This window comes from Macrobrachium rosenbergii, chromosome 7 (genome assembly GCF_040412425.1).
Source record: "Macrobrachium rosenbergii isolate ZJJX-2024 chromosome 7, ASM4041242v1, whole genome shotgun sequence".
NCBI lineage: Eukaryota > Metazoa > Arthropoda > Malacostraca > Decapoda > Palaemonidae > Macrobrachium > Macrobrachium rosenbergii.
The window spans coordinates 17110001-17127540 of NC_089747.1; the positions used below are offsets into that span (position 1 = coordinate 17110001).

The 17540-nt window shown below is 38.0% G+C and overlaps 2 protein-coding genes across 2 annotated transcripts in view; one reads left to right on the plus strand and one right to left on the minus strand.

Annotated features, from left to right (window-relative positions):
- The window catches only part of LOC136840204 (uncharacterized), a 19967-nt gene extending 16036 nt beyond the window's left edge, over positions 1–3931 (minus strand). The window contains exon 1 of the mRNA XM_067106704.1: positions 3849–3931. The gene's annotated coding sequence lies outside the window, so the exon portion shown is untranslated. The remainder of the gene's footprint in view (positions 1–3848) is intronic.
- A 60-nt stretch (positions 3932–3991) lies between these two features.
- LOC136840205 (single insulin-like growth factor-binding domain protein-2) lies at positions 3992–12184 on the plus strand. Its single transcript, XM_067106705.1, has 3 exons — positions 3992–4240; positions 6592–6712; positions 10356–12184. The coding sequence occupies exons 1-3, from the start codon at positions 4194–4196 to the stop codon at positions 10575–10577; spliced, it is 390 nt and encodes a 129-aa protein (XP_066962806.1). The 5' UTR covers positions 3992–4193; the 3' UTR covers positions 10578–12184.
- The last annotated feature ends 5356 nt before the right edge of the window (positions 12185–17540 follow it).

Sequence of the window (17540 nt, forward strand, 5' to 3'; positions counted from 1 at the left end):
ACACTCCATTCATGACTTATCTTCTTATCTGCAAACTCCACCATACGCCTTACTTCTATCACGTAAACTTTTTTATCACTATCAGCAGCTTATCTACACCAAGTATCCCCTCATTCTATTTCATTTTGTCTTGGTCCCTATAACGTATTCTCTTTACTCTCACACTTCTCATACAACTGCTTAATTACACACACTTGGTACACACACCCTACTCTATGCCTATGTCAGAACAACTCTTCCCCCATCAGATCTACCGTCATCTGTTTTACTTTCTCTACTAAAATTCTACCATATAACATCTCTCTCTCTCTCTCACACACACACACATACACACACATATATATAAATATAATTAGGGAAGTTATCCATAAGGTAAGTAGATCTCGATATAAAAAGTTTATTTGTGGCTTAGAATTTGAAAGTATAAAAACAACATGAGCAAATTACTGAAAATTATCATGTATATATATATATATACATATACTGATATATATATATATATATATATATATATATATATATATATATATATATATATATATATATATATATATATGTGTGTGTGTGTGTGTGTGTGTGTGTGTGTGTCTGACATACCAAGGTCTAGATAAAAAATTTTTGATATACAAGTGGGTGTTGACCTTTCCGCTGTCAGCAGATCTTTTTGGGATGAGATTGCTAGCTCTACGCCATTTTCAACTTTAGCCACAACCTTCGTCCGCTCACTAGGTACCTGATTCACTCTTTACGTCAACAGGATCATCATAGATCTTACAAGGAATAGGCCTAAGATATCCCCTTCCCGTAACACTGATTAAATGCTTTTTGCTGGTAGGCTGACTTTTATAACTACTGGGCCATGGGAAATTAGTTATATATGTAAATACTTGTTTTACCAAATATTTTTTCCATTTACGGGACTGGAACCGGATAGGTACACCCTTCTAGTTTCTCAGCAAGTCTCAATGGTGTGAAGCTGCAAGCTCCACATCCTCTCCCAAGACACAAGCAGCCACTGTTATCCATTTTCAGATGGATGTGCTGGTCTGTTGTGGTAGGCCATGAGCAATCCACAGACCTAACAAATAGAAGGCGAGTGCTGCACCGCTCTACTACGATGCTAACTTTGAGTGACTGCAACTCTCAGAAGTGGGTATTGAGGATGCCAAATCCCAGGTGGGCAGTGGGGGTGGCATATTTCTCTCTCTCTCTCTCTCTCTCTCTCTCTCTCTCTCTCTCTCTCTCTCTCTCTCTCTCTATATATATATATATATATATATATATACATATAAACATATATATATTATATATATATAATATGCACATATATATACATATATATATACACACACATATATGTGTGTGTGTGTGTTTGTGTATTTGCCTTGGAAAGAGTGGCAGTAAAAGTAGTTAGCCATCCAGTTCTTAGCAGGTTCTCTGGAACGAAGTTGCAAGCCCCACGCCCTTTCTAGACTTAGTTGTCACCATCGCATTCTAAGTCTATCACCATCATATTCATCTAAGTATCAGGTACCCAATTCACTTCTCGGGTTAACCGAAACCTAATCGGGATTTTAACGGATCGTGCCCATCCGTCCATAAGTCGTACCTGGAACCTCTTGCATGGTAGGCGATAATGCTACCAATTAAACCACATTTAAATCATACGTTATTGGCTTTTCTTCACTTACGATAACGAGATGAGCATGTATGCCCAGGAACACGTTCGGGCCTGCAAAAGAGAGAGAGAGAGAGAGAGAGAGAGAGAGAGAGAGAGAGAGAGAGAGAGAGAGGGGCGGGCGGCGGGGAGGGAGAAATGGAAGACTGATGAATCAGTTGATCATCGAGCACAATATAAGTCTCTTAATATCAATCTTGTTTTGGGCATGAATATGAAATCGAAAGCTATGGACTGTATAATAGTTTACTCAGAGATGATGTAAAGTAGCCCGCAGGGATGGCCCGACTTTCGGTGGTGGGGGGCGGGGTTGGTTACCCGCCCTCAATGTTGATTTTGAGTTGGTAAAAAATGGACAGTATTTGTTGTTTAAATACACATAGTATGTGTATATATATAAGTGTGTGTATGTATGTAAATATGTATGTAAGAAATTAAGAATTGATATTGACACACGCACACATACACACACAAACACATAATAGGCCTTTTTTCTTTTTTTCAGATTAATAAACTATAATCTTTATTTTCTTTGCATTATAAAATACTCTTGGCGAAAAATATTATTGTTGTATAAAAAATATAAAATAACCATAAAAATTTGGTATATATAAAATTACCTATAGGATATATATTGTATCTAGTTCATCTTGGTAAAAAAATTACTGAGTTGGTGAAAATTGTCTCTAATCCCCCCTCCTCTCAACCAGATGATCCTCAAGCCATCCCTGGTAGCCCGGTATATATAACTGGAAGTGTATGAGACAGAAAGGGTAGTACTTAATTGTTTCCTGCATTACTCTCACGGATTAATTTTAGTGTCCGTCTACGCAGTGTTCCCTACTGCGGACAGACAACGATATGTTAATTTTCTTCTACGTTGTAAAAGGATATATGAAGAAACAGGTAAGTTTATAGGAAACTACACTTTTCATATATATATATATATATATATATATATATATATATATATATATATATATATATATATATATATATATGTTTTTGTTAATTTTAGTGTACTGATATTTTTCACAAAAGATAAACTAAAGACAATGACAGTTCCTATGTTAATGAAAGAATGTCACAATTAATTTAGGTTACGTGTCTGTCACGGGATTTTGTTCCTCGTTGTATTTGTCAGACATTTATAGGCTAATGTGTAATAAGCATGCTTATGCAAGGTCAGAGACATGCAATGGGAGTTAACTGTATGCACCGACTTTTGAATTTGCAATGCCCTAAATAAACATGACCTTTGTCCCCGTCTGCTAGGTCACAGAAGAAAACAACAAAACAACAGGACGCTGCGTGTGTGAATGTGTTAGTGTGTTTGTATGTGCGTGCGTGAGTGAGTGTGTGAAGCATGGTATAGGATGACAGAGGCGCCACTATCTATTAAGGAGACGAACGGCCGACAGTGTAGCCGATTCAAGGCTGAATTCGAGGCGAGTTTAACTAATCCCAGTGACCTCTCAGTTGTTTAGACGTCTCATTATGCTGTAAGGTCGATATTTACAACATTGTTGTGCGTCTTTCGTCTGCCCCTCGTGCCAGCTTCGTCACAGATGCCCGACTCCGTTTGCGTCGCTGATAATCGGCCGTTGATTCGGCGCTGCGGACGATGGATGGATACAGGAAAGAACCAGTGATTACCAATCACACCTCGGCCGCGGCGTGGCGTTTTAAGACGAAATTCGGCGGTGAGAAACTGATGAAAATGTGAAGGAAAGGGGAAGAAGTCACAGTGAGCTAAAACTGAAGCCTAAAGGAAAGATCTGTAATGTCCAGTCCACCTGAATAATGGAGATGTAAATTTTTTCGAGGCATGAGATCTCTGGAATATTCAAGAGGGTAAAACGATGCCGAGGATCAGGGTATTACTAGAGCTTGTTTGTTTTAATTATGCAACTTATGCGCAGTTTCGAATAAGTATGCGCGACGCACAAGAGGGCAGTTAACTGATAATACTCCGGGCAATGCCATGCCCCGAGTGCAAAGTTAAATAACTATCTGAGTAAGCGATGAGTCAGTACAACGGAAAGCTGGTAACCAGTGCATATGCACTATGACCTCATTGCATACGGATGACCAGCCCTAACTGACGTTCTGTATGCAAACGAAAAATCGTTGCAGGACGCTGCTGTTGAAAAAAAAAAGGGTCACTCACACGAAGTTTTAAATTCCCGTTTCTAAGACTCTGATCTCGTCGAACCAAAGACCGAAGCGCCACTGATATTGAAGGTGCTCCGCGAACTGGGCACCAACTTATTTCCCCGGTACACAAAGAAAAAGAAACCAGCGACTATCTGGGCCCGGGTCGTTCTCTCCCCACCTACTACTCCTCATCTTTCAACTACCAGAACCCCTTGTTGCCTCACTAGAGAGGGGAATTGTCACTGCAGAGCCATAACCTCCCCCTCACCCTCTCGGTTCTCGGGTGGTGGTGCCTGTGGTTCGTGCGGCAGTCTCTGTAGCAGTGACAGTGGTGGTTTCTCCCCTTATCGTCGACACCATGAAGATCCTGCTCGTCTTCTTCTTCTTCTTAGGTTATCTGGAAAGGTGAGCCACTGTGAACGTGACTTGAAAAGATGCCTTTGCGAAGATACACCCGCTCTTTGGCAAAGGGCTATCCGCTTGTGCGCGTTTGGTTGTTTGTACGCATGTGGGAAAGATGGCACATTTACTTTACATTGTTTTTAAAGCTTAAATTACAGACGAAAGTTATCCAGATACGAAAGTACTCGTATGATCTTAGGCTTATGGACCACTTTTGGCAATGAGTATGGATACTGTCGATAACTATACCCCACCGCGCCATCTTTGCTGAAGTAATAATGGCTTCCACTTTACCAATTGAACTCTCGTACTCCCTACTAACCTCTTGGATGCATCTACCAATACCCACTGCTACCCTTTATCCATTAAATGCCCGAACTGCCTCAACTAACCCGCTGTTGGAAGCTAAACCAACCGAAGGCATACTCGGGGTGTTCTGTCACGGTTTGCTTACTCTTTATCGCGACAAGAATGGCCTTACTGCGTCCTTCATCGAAGTGTAATGAGATGGCTTACAAACAGAGAGAGAGAGAGAGAGAGAGAGAGAGAGAGAGAGAGAGAGACTTAAGTACAACCTGAAGTTATTAAAAAATGCCTTACTAAATTGACAATATACACTGATGGCGAAAGTTACAGTCAGTTCCGCATAATGATAATCCTTTCCTTCATATCTGTCTATTCAATTACATTTCATCTCTTTGGTGATTATAAGGTGTCTCTAACGGAGTGTATTAATTAATACAGAAATAACAGAAGAGTTTTTTGATAAGTAACCTTCAACAAAATCTATAAGATCGATTTTGCAGGATGTACATTTAGTATCTGTTTAAGAAGCCCGTTCTTTGCACGTGAGGAGAGCGCTATAGACTGCAACTGTGCCATCGTAATCAACCAAACGCAGCCTGGTCACGTGTGCCCATACATATGCCATCACTGATCCATTCACATGTCGAATGTCCTGAACAACATTCAATGAGCAGACTGTATGAACCTCAGCACCGAACGTACAACCAACAGGGCAAACAACATAGAACAAAACTCGCTGTATGTCCTTTGGCAGAAGCAGCGGTCACTGCGTTGATTGCTAATATAATCAGCGATTCATTTTGTCCAATAAGGATTCGTATTCATCACAGTAATAGCACTTATTTCAAACAGTACATCAGACAGTTTATAAAGCCAGAACCAAAATTTTTTATGAGCAGATAGTCTTTGATAAAAAATCAGATAAACTCTATTTCTAGATAAAAAAAAATAATCAAACGTCCTACGCAAAAAATTAATTCTTGAGAAGTTATAGAATTAGATGAAAAAATTTGAATTTTTCCAGTGGATATCTTAAGGACAATTACTTCTGAAGGCATTATATATATGCAAACTCATTAGTTTGTAGAGTGCATCTTCCAGTTGCTTGTTTTATCCGTAACTGCAACTTCTAGCAGATTATTTTACCAACGACGCAATTTACGTTTAACTCACTGCACTAACAATGCTCCCTACAATGCCGATTGTACTGCTGTCCGCCTGCTAGCACTATTGTACTTAGATTGTACTTTGTATCTGCTTATTTTACCTAGATTCACCATCTACACCTTATCATCTGTCTATTCTACCTATATTCAAGAAGTGTTTCATCTTAAAATAATATACTATTTAACAGATACTTTACCAAAATTATCTTTATTACCTCATTTCACGGTGAATGGCTTTCTGGCAGCTGACAGGCCTCTTTTGAGCTGCCTTTTTTACCTAGTTTACAACTTCTTGATAATCATTTCGCAGAGCATGCGCCCTCTAACAAACTGTTTTATTAAGAATGCCCCTCTAGAAATTTGTTTTGCAGAGAATATAATTTCAAGTCGGTTAATGAGCTGAGAGCGCAGTATATTTTAAACTATGAGTACACCTTCCAGTTGGATTTTATATCTTTTATTGGCAAGAATACTCCTTTCAACTGCTGTCTGAAAGGAATATTCCATCAGCATGTTACACCAAATATGTTCTACCTAAACGTTCAACTTACCCAGATTACACATTTTAACATTCTATGTTACCAAGAACGCAAGTTCGACATCTAATTTTACCGAAAAGGCACCTTCCCATCCTTTAAATAAAAAGAATGCACCTTTTCAACGTAATTTACCTAGCTTGCAATTTCAAGCACCTCACCTTAACGAGAATTCAAGTACCTTACTATAACGAGAATGGTGCTGCTTGCAGGCATTTTTTTTTTCAGTCCCATAATAAATCCATGTCTTCAAAATATTATCATGCTTAAAGAAAAACTCGCCGCCTAAAATTATAAAGCACCCGTCAGCTACTGACATCTTTTCTTCTTCTACTTTTTCTTTCAGGGTCTGGCCACTCTCGTGTTTACCTTGCCGGGAGATCACGTGCGAACTTCCACCTCGGTTGTTCTCGTGCAACTGGGGATTGGCACTTGATATGTGCGGCTGCTGCTATGTCTGTGCTAAGGTAAGTGCCAGGGATTGTTCTGGTCTTTATAGTTCTAAACTAATGACTATGTGCCTTTAGAGATAAAATGTTGTGTGTACAAACACACACACACACATATATATATGTGTGTATACATAACATTTCATAATGTATAAATTATCAATACATTTCTCCGAATGGGGGTGAATTCAACAATGAAGAGGAAAAGACAATGATCACCACCCTATTCAACATTTAACCCCCGAATCAAAGATTAAACATAGTTAAAAAAAACTACAGCAACATTAGCCTTAAAATATCTTGCACTTCCATTCCTCTAAATGAAATGATAACATTATCAAAAGACTAAAACATCCATATGACCTTATACTCCGTTCAGGACGTTACGAATGTTGATTTTACTTAAATTGAACGAACATAAGTAACGAAAAAGTAACCATAAAAAAAGCAGCATTTCAGAGCGATCCCCCCCCAACCCGTCTATGGTGTCTTTCTATGGGACTCTCTTGGAGACGTTGCTCTTTGTAGGTGGAGCGAGTCCTTAACAAATAAAGTAGTTCCTTTTGATTTATGGGCTCGTAGATATGGGTCACTAGACTGCTACAAAAGGCATTACTTCCATGAATGTCGACGGGTACATATCTGTTTAAGATGACAGAGTAATCCTCTCTCTCTCTCTCTCTCTCTCTCTCTCTCTCTCTCTCTGTGTGTGTGGCCCGCTCTACTTTTTTTTTTAAACGGAACCTGAATAGCTAAGCTTCTGTACACGTATAAATAATTGCACGTTTTTAATTTTCTCCTGTTTAATATTTTACAGCTTCATAATTGCCAAAAAACCTACGGAACAATGTTTTTGATGTATACATATTTTTCACTCTTTTTCCTCTTAGCAATATACAATTCAATTTCTTGGGAACCTACTTTGCTAGGTCATTACATTTTAGGATTTATTCTATATGAATATGTGCACGTTTTCAGTGATAATACTAACCATATCCGATTCAAGTAGCACTTCTTTCAGAAATGTTAATCCTTCCATCAAACACAGAAATTGTCTCAAAGTCATGTCATTGTGCGCTATGGGAAGTAATCCTCCTACGCCAGCTCCCTCACAGACGAGGATGGCATTAACGAAACAGAAATCCTTTCTGTTGAATCCTATTATCCTTTCAGCAGATGGTGTGCCTAAGTAGAGGGAGCAAATTCAAACGTCCGTCTCCTCTTCCCCCTCCCTCCCTCTCTCCCTCTTCCTCCTCTTCCTTCTCATCCTCCTCCGGTGTCATAAATAATCGAGTAAAGCATAGTAATTCTTATGGAGCCACGATCATAGATCTTAATGTTCTTAATTTCCTCGCAGACGACGCAGGCCATTGACTCAGCCGAGCGGGAAGTTCAAGGCGTTGTTGAGTTCGCTTATTTCTTGCGCTGCTTTCAAGTTTGGTTGTTGCCGGTTGTAATGGACCAGATCCTGTCTCTTATTTAGTTGGAACAAGGAACAACATATGCAACAAGAGTCCATCTGTGGCGCTTCTAACCTAACTCGTTTGAACTGTTTGCGTCTTTATTTCTCGTACATAAAGAACGCCTCTTCAGTATTATGTTTGCTATTTCATCTTCAGCCTTTTCCATACAGTGGGGGTTCTTGGCTGAAACTGGTAATATGACACAATCTTCCTGGTATTATGGCGCCAAACTCCCTACTCGCAGGATTTCATAGCCTATTGTATAAACATATCGCTTGTTGTTAACCGACGATGACATAGTTCATGGTTACAGGATTATATATCTGATAGATTATTATTATTATTATTATTATTATTATTATTATTATTATTATTATTATTATTATTATTATTATTATCCCCATTTATCAAATTGGACAGGTAGGGTCCCCGGATTGACCCTTCTATGCATTCCGACTTCTAACGGAAACTGTAGCAACCTATTACCAGGAATTATATCCTATTATCATGAATTATATCCTATTATCAGATGGCATACTATAATCACTAACCATAACGATTGTCACCAGGTATAATGCCATCCTATTACTAAGAATTACAAACGTCTTTTACCAGATAATGTGCTATCATTCTGAAAGACATCCTATCACCAGGCGATATGTCATCATGTTGCCTGGAATTATGTCATCCTATAAGCAGAAATTATGGCATCCTATCACAAGTTACATCATTTTCCCCGGAAGTATGTCATCCTATTACCAAGCATTTTAACATCTTTTCACAAGGTGATATGTCTTCATTTTACCAAGAATTATGTCATCCGATTAACAGGTGTTAAGCCTTGTAGTATCAAGAAATAAAACATCACATTACCTCGTACTGATTAAATCATATTATCATAAATTGCTACAGTAAAATAAGAATAATGGCAAATTCTTTTACTTCTCCGAAGTCAACTGTGATGCAACTTCGGAGAAACGGCAACACAGTACTTCTATAAAGGAGCCAAACGTTTCCCTTGTGACAGTTCCAGCTATGAAAGGAGTGATTTTGAGATAATCCAAACGGCTTAATATCTGCCATTTCTTAATATGCATTTTGGAAGAAATTATGCGGTACAATGTGTCCAGGAACGACAGAATTTCGTTTGCTTCCTGAATGTGAAGATTACAACAACAGTAACACCAGACTTCTGGTCATGAACATTTGGCCTGTTAGGACTGCTTATGTCAAGGCCTGTTGAATGATTAGATAACTTTTTTGTGGCTTTGAAGTTCTTTGCGTTTCACACACATTTCATATGCAGTCTATAGGTGCGTGAAGCAACTAAATTCGTGGAGGCTCTCCACACATGACGTTCATCCACGAATGAACATTTAAGTAAAAATGTAGCAGTCATCACTGTCCATTTTTTTAGAGCCAACGCTGTTAGAATTTTTTTCTCTTTTGCGCCATACACACACACACACACACACACACACACACACACACACACACACACACACACACACACACACACACATATATATATATATATATATATATATATATATATATATATATATATATATATATATATATATATATATATATATATATATATATTTATATATAAAATGAGATCAAGGTGTTTTCAGATGTTTTGGTCATATGTAAGGGATGGAGGAATGAATGAATGTAAGAGATAAGAGATTTGGTCCCCACAGGCCGGCACCTTATACGCACAGAGGTTGGAAGGCGACATATTGGTTGAAAAATTAAAGAAAGAAAAAATAATTCGGACGTTTTGAGAGGAAAACCTAAAAATTGTTAAATATAAGGGGTGGATGAGATACTGGAATCGAAGGACCTTAAAATCACGTGTGGGAAAATTAGGGGTGAATGTCACAGTGTGCCAGTGAGTCTTCTGTATAGTCACCTGTATGAAGAGGCTGTTATTGTGGAAGTCTTTTGTATATAAGGTATATATTTCGACTCAACAACAGGAAAAAATATGTATTTTTCAGTGACTTTTGTTTTTACTCCAAAACCATAACCTGTTCAAAGAAACAGCTTAGTGTTTTTATATATAAAAATATATATCTATATCTATCTATATATATTACATACATACATTTATACACATATATATAGTTTTTTTTTTGAGAGAGAGAGAGCACCTTTTCTCACAGGATAAACACGACTCTTGTCTTTTTCAGGGCGAAGGTGAGAAATGCGGTGGCCAGTGGGCGTGGCATGGGCGCTGTGGAAGAGGGTTGTACTGCCGTGTGGCGCCCACGCCCGCCACCCACGCGCGTCCCCACACGGTTTACGACAACCCCGGGACGTGCGTCAGATCCAACGACACCATCGGAGACAAGATCTCGAATCTCCTCACCTGGATTTCCTCTCTCTTTCGGAACGCCGTGACGGGCGTCTAGCATAAAGCAAGAGTCATCAAGAGCGTCATTATTGTGCTAGCATAACAAGGCAAGAGCGCAGAAAGCCGTAATGCCAGACGTCGGTTTGCCCCACGCTTTGGCATTATGTAGAGCTATCGACAAGACCACGAATGAAAAAAGGAAAAAGTGAGCATGCGCACTCTAATAATTGCCGTTGTGATGCATCAGTTCAGTGAAGAACAAAATATTGTGTTGAAGAAGTGATTGAAGTCGACTGTGCTCTAATTTTTTTTTATGGTATACTGACAAGCAAGATGTGCAAAAAACACTAACTGATAAAAATACAAGAAATAAACTGTATCCAAATCATTCTAACTACGAATGGGACCACAGAGCTGAAGGTAGAAAAAATAACCGATGTTTCCTGAGGCATTCACGGCTTTGCATAGCTTTTTTTAATTTACGAGAAACTTCCTCTAATCAGGCGCAAGCAAAATTGCGCTGTTCTTTAAGGATAAAAAAAAAAAATAAAAGTGTTTCAAATAAACCAAGTTTTATGCTCAGCAACTAGTCATTCGGGATCGGTGCAAAACTGAATCACGACTGTGCAACAACAGAATATCTGTCTAAACAAGTGGAAATACGCTCATTTGATGGCCAACTTAACCATTAAGCTGATGAACTGCCAACAAAATCTTCAAAATACGTTCTCCATGCTTCTTCGTTCAGCACATACATCTAACAATGAAACTTAATTTAGTGGACGTCATTTTTTCTAACCTTATATTGTCATGTGACCTAAAGAACTCTTCAAGAATGAACAGTTTTAGTTACGTGACTGATGCCGTAATCTATGAGGCTTTTACTAGCTGATTAACTACGTAACTAACAGCTTTTATACTTTTTCTATGTAATCAATATTCAAAATACATTTATCATCAGTGGCAACACGAGGAAACAATGTTGTCCTTGCTACGTCATAGTGTGATTAATTGCGGTAGAAAATCTCTTTTTCTATTGTTGTTAACATAACTACTATATCTTAGAATTCTTTTTATTATTAGTACTTTACTAGCATTAGTCATATCATTATTAATTATCGTTAGTAATTATACTCAGTTTTTATCATGTTTTTGCATCTTAATCGCATTATATATAAATATATCACATATATCATTAAATTACATACCCATAGCCATATCATTATTTTTTACAGTATATCTCTTTTCTGCCTTTTTCCACTAACACCTCACCATTAAAGAGTTGTCATATTTATCGTATTAAAGCATATGTTTGGGGATTATTTTTGCTTTTCATATTTAAGGACTAATAATTTCAGAGTCATATCTAACGACAGAGAATATTTATGGTGTCACATTTATGGCTCCGTAATTTCCGTGTCATATTACAGAAGAGGATATTTTCAATGACCTATTCACGAACATATCACAAAAGAAATATAATTTTTTTTAAGGTTGGTATTTTCAAAATTAAAGAACTGCTTGAACAGCTCACTTCATATTGGCTGTGCTACCAATGAAAAGATACCCTTTGCTCCTCTTGACTCGAAGTATCTTGGTTTTTCATTTTTTTACTTATTTCACATATTACGTATGAACTTTATGTAAATAAATGTGGAATACTCAGCTATGATTTTTTCATATCCATTAGGAAAACTGAACATACGGTGGTGCTTGTTATAAAAATAACTAATTCTGATATACTCTATTCATACTCATCTGCAGTGAAGCACAAATAATAACTTGGATCACATCGAGAATGTGAAATGTCAGTTATCTAAACATTATCTTAATTACTTCCATATATAAATGGCGGGAACCATTTTAATATACTGGGCACCGTTGTATGAGCTGCCCTGTGCTGGTACAGACGGCGCTAGCCCCGTGCTGTACTAAGTGTCCCGACCTAGAGGGTGGTGCTGGGGGTGTGGGTTGACTCAACAGGAGATGAAGGTGAATCACTATTACATACAAGTTTTGTGCTCACTGTTGTTTGTGCCAATTGATCAGACAACGCTGTCAGGCCCTAGATAGGAGGCATCTTCTCACACAAGGTTATGGCATGTTTGAAATTTTCAGCCTTGGGGACTACCAGATCGTCGAAATTCAAAAGGCATCTTTCCGACATGGCTACAATTCAGTTATTCTCTTAAGGAAGTGAGATACTTGCTCATTCAGAATGTTTCAATGCCTCCGATGAGCGTAGCTCCTTCGAGGGTCAGTGAGACGGTTGTGATCGGAGAAATCTTTTGTGTGGGGAGGTAAGGGCTATAGTTCACCTTTGAAACAATTTGGCCAGAGTAAAGGGATTCTCTGGTTAGTTTTCCCGGATGCTGGAGAAGGGGTGGTTGACAATTATTTTCTATAGAGTGGACATGAAAGTAGTAAGCTTCAAATGGGAAATTTTCTTATTGAAGGTAACCTTATAGAAACATGATTTCACCAAGGTGATGAGCCTTTCATAGCATCTCCTCACAAATAAAAAGACAATGTATTCCCTACTTACTTAAGCAACACATATGGCAATACTAACTGTATAGTCCAAATCCACACACAAAAGAGCTCCATGTGTGTCACTCTTTATTGGAGGTAGCAAAGGGAACCCAGTGAGTGCTAAAGGAACAGAATGAACATTTTTTTCAATGCATTCAATGTCACAGAAGTCTATTTACTGACTAGTACATTCCTCCAGTTCAGAATACTTGCCATACAATTACCAGAAGCACGTGGGCGTTACAATGGAAGTACAGTACGTAAAAGTGATGCAGACAGAGCCCCTCGAGGAAACGCTTGCGTGCCACGAAGACCAGATGTCTCATATCTAGATATGGAGAAGTGTGCTTCAACTTTCCTTGGCTGTCTTCAGCCTTGTAAAATCCAAGTTGCCTTGCAATTTTGTGTTGATCTGCAAGGACTCCAGCAAATTGTTGCTGTATAATCTTCTGCATGGCATGCAGCAGGCTCAGTACCATTTACTTAAAAGTGATGATCCTATTCCAGAAGTGTACAAAAATCCCACCATCTTGCAGGGGGCATTTTAACATGGTGAATTGGCTAATATCCCAGACTAGAGTGTTTGGTTCGGGGTAAGTAAGACAAGAATGCTTGTTGACATTGTATTCATCTGGGGCATTGTGGCTAGTGCCTCCTTCAAAGAAAATTCATCCACTCTCCCTTTCCATGAAACGCTGTTACACCAAGATGGTGTATTTTGTGCGGTATTCGACAGCAAGACTTTGTGGACACATAAAAGATAGAGATTCAGTGCTTCTCCATCAGCCCTCAGCTTCCTGCTGCTTGGTTCGTTACAAATACCTTCTTGTTCCTGCCTGAGGTGGCATTCTTTAATGAAGCCATGGAATCTACTGTATTTTAATCTTATTCTTTTCAATTTCTGGAATAGAAACATTTAGTATTACAGGTTTTCACGAACCACACCCAATCTTACTAATGCAATCCTCAAATTAACACATCTGACTAAAAATACAAGCATTATCCCTTCTTTATCTTTGCAATTTCCAGACACAATCTCTTTAGCCTTCCCGCCCTTATGCACAATGACATTTCACTTTGTCTCACCAAGAGCCAAAATATCCTGTTTTCTATCTTCAAACAAAGGTCACCTGTTTCATATCTGCACCGAATCCAGGCACATTCACTATCCAAGAAATTTTTATTTAATTCTTGTCACGCAGAACAACCAGAATGTTGCAATTTGTTTTCCTGAGTCTTACTAGGATTAAAATTACTTCCACTGGCTTCACAAGAAAAAAAAAAGGTCATATTCCATTCAGAGGGCATTTCCAAATTATTATCTATCAACCCTTTTATTTACACATTCAATGCTAGTGTACCGTAACTGAAAAACGATGGTAACAAAAGAGGGTTAAGACCACAAAATGCCACCCCACAGACGTTACATATCATTCTGAAGTTCAGACCAGGTACCTTCATTTTGCAAACTTGAAGAGGGCCCAATGGTGAGAAGGGGTGGCTTCAGACTTGACGACTGCGCATCTAAACGTGCGTTTAGACTGCTTTGTTACAAAAACCTTGTGGATACACACTGAAAGATATACAGTAGGAGTATTACAACTGCACATCATGTCTCATAATACAGATTTATCCCGTGTATCATTATAAATTTTAAATTTTGATTCGTGCGTTTCTAGTAATTTTAGGAAAAGAAAGTAAATTACCACGACTGACTAAACGTATTAGTGGTGAGTTTTCACCCTTCAATAAAAACGAATGAAGTCGAAAATATAACCAGTTCTCTATCAAAAAAAATATGACGTTCACATCAAATGTCAAACATGAGCAAGCCACGCTCCTGTATGTCCTCACTCAACTTGGTGCCACGTCATAAAACGAACTTACAACGTCTCACCTCAAAACCCACTTCAGTACTACGGTACCTCTTACGGCCGTTACTGATTTTTTTTTTTTGTGCTTCCACAAGTACTGGCTTGTGTTAAGGGCTTTTTCAGGGGCAATAGCCCATGATAGCATAAGGCCAGCTCAATCCACAACAACAACATGCCAAAGCATCTCCTAATATAGAACCTGTGGCTTTCAAACCGGAATGAGATATTTACCGGTGAGTCAGGATGCTTGCTGCGATTTATTTTTTCATGCAAGCAGAGAAACTTCGGCAAGTAGGTGGTAACAACAAGTATCCGGAGGATATCAAGCAGGAAAAACATTGGTGTAATGATAAAATAAGACTATTACCTAGAATTGGGAGGAAAATATTTGCTTGCTGTTCGTGTAAAAATGTTCTATTACGAACATTCTTGGCATACTGTGAAGTTATGGATTATGCAGTCCCGCTCTGAATTCGGCTATTTAGCAAGGGGGGAAACACCGTTCGGAAAATCCCAACCAAGACAAAACAATTTATAATGGATAAGTATTCCTTTCTCCTGAACAATTCAGACTTCTTGGTATATTCATGAAAATAGGATTTATTCCCTGTAGCATTTATATCCATCGACAACTTACTTAACTTGTCAGAAAAAGTAATACAGATTAATGTATTTCTATTAGCATCGTTTTAAATGACTTATTTCATTGCTGTATTTTACAATGACTTAGTTCATTGCTGTAACAATCATTTTTCATATTATCATTGTAAAACTAGCTGATACAAATTTAATATACATATTCAGTTCATTTGCTGTAGGAATTATTGGTCAGGAAGGAATTCGTAGGCAAGGTGTTAAGGAAACCAAGCTCTTAAATGTGGCTTGGTTTAACCTACATCATGCACGCTCCGGCAAACAACGTGGCAATCGTGATATGACCCAAATGAGAGACCCGGATATTTTCAGGGCTTCTGGAAGTTAATCATACTTCCTTCAGTATTAGTTAGCGGGTTTTACTGACGTCTTCATCTACTTTATGTATTAAGATTTTTCTAGATATCTTATGGTATTATTTGCACACTCATACATACAATATATATATATATATAATATATATATATGTATATATATATTATATATATATAAATACATTTATGTATAATATATGTACTTATATGTATATGTATATATATAATATATATATCTATCTATCTATCTATATACATTATATATATATATATATATATATATATATATATATATATATATATATATATATATATATATATATATATATATATATAATGTTAGACATACTTGCATGATTGTATGGGTATGTTCGTGTCCCCAGGAACCACTAGGAAGTGGCAAAAAAGCAGCAATCTTTTCCATGTATTATGTCATTCAAGCATACTGCAATGTCGTTGACTGAATCTATGCAAATCCTTTCTGGAGGGCAGAAGAAATTTCAGAGTATAAGAATTACGAATTGCCAAAAAAAAAAAAAAAGGAAAATGCATTAAACTAAACGTTTGCCTTCCTCATTAGACGCGCGACCGGAGAGACAGAATGAAAACAAACCAAACCAATGCGATTATTTCTACTTATTATACTAAAAATAAGCTCTGGCGGAAAAATATTATCATTGTGTGAATAGGTCGGGATGGAGGCATCAAGGAACGTCTTACTTATGATTCGGGCAAGTGGATAATATATATATACTGTTCGGTTTAATGTGTTATTTCCTTTAGTGGGCTTAGCTTGCCTTTCAACTCCGAACGAAATGAAGCCATAAAGTCTTAGCTGTTATGTGTAGTTACTTCTGATGCATCTTATGAATACTTTATTCACTTCAGTTTGTTTTCCACTTGGTTCACAAAATTAAAAACCTGTTAGATTAAATTTGCATTTATTTAAGCTGAAAGGTTTTCCTGCGTTGCAAAACATAATAATCAACTGAAGCAATAACCTGTCTCATGCCCATCATATCAACGAATTGAAACGGAGAATCATCCTTTCCTTTTGGAAGGCATACATTAATGTCATATGGAGTCATTAACGCCACTCCTTCCCAACCGGTTCTATCTGGTTTGGGGTTTAAGCAGGTACATGACGGTTCAAGCGTTCTAAAGGCTACGTTCTCACACATCTATTTCTCGGCGCCTTTTATCATTGGTCGCCAAACTTCACACCACGTTGGTAACAAAACTGAAATCGGACAAGTCGAGAAGAGCTTGGCGGCAACGTGATTCATAACGCTTTATATACAGAGGATGCTTCTTATTGAAGATGCTTCTTTTGCGTTCGATTTGTTTAGATAATTTTCATTTCCTTTCTTGCAAGGGTCATGGAGAGCTCATTACAACACCGGTCACTTTAAGAGGTTGTTACATTCACTTAGCCGTTTCAACTCCTATATAAACATCAACACTTCTATTTCGGGAAAGATGACCTTGGTAAACCCCAAGAAATATCCCAGATGGAATTCTCCTACAATGGTGGAAAACAAAGCCGCATGGGCCAGCCCACATGAGCTATTTTACGTTGCATCACTGTGGATTTTCCACTATTAAGGACTCGAGCGAGAGCCCTGCGTCTTCCACAGGACCTAGTAG

Coding starts and splice junctions, on each gene's coding strand:
- LOC136840205 (XM_067106705.1), top strand. CDS start 4,194: ATGAAGATCCTGCTCGTCTTCTTCTTCTTCTTAGGTTATCTGGAAAG. Junction 4,241..6,591: donor TTCTTAGGTTATCTGGAAAG/GTGAGCCACTGT, acceptor TTTTTCTTTCAG/GGTCTGGCCACTCTCGTGTT. Junction 6,713..10,355: donor GCTGCTATGTCTGTGCTAAG/GTAAGTGCCAGG, acceptor TGTCTTTTTCAG/GGCGAAGGTGAGAAATGCGG.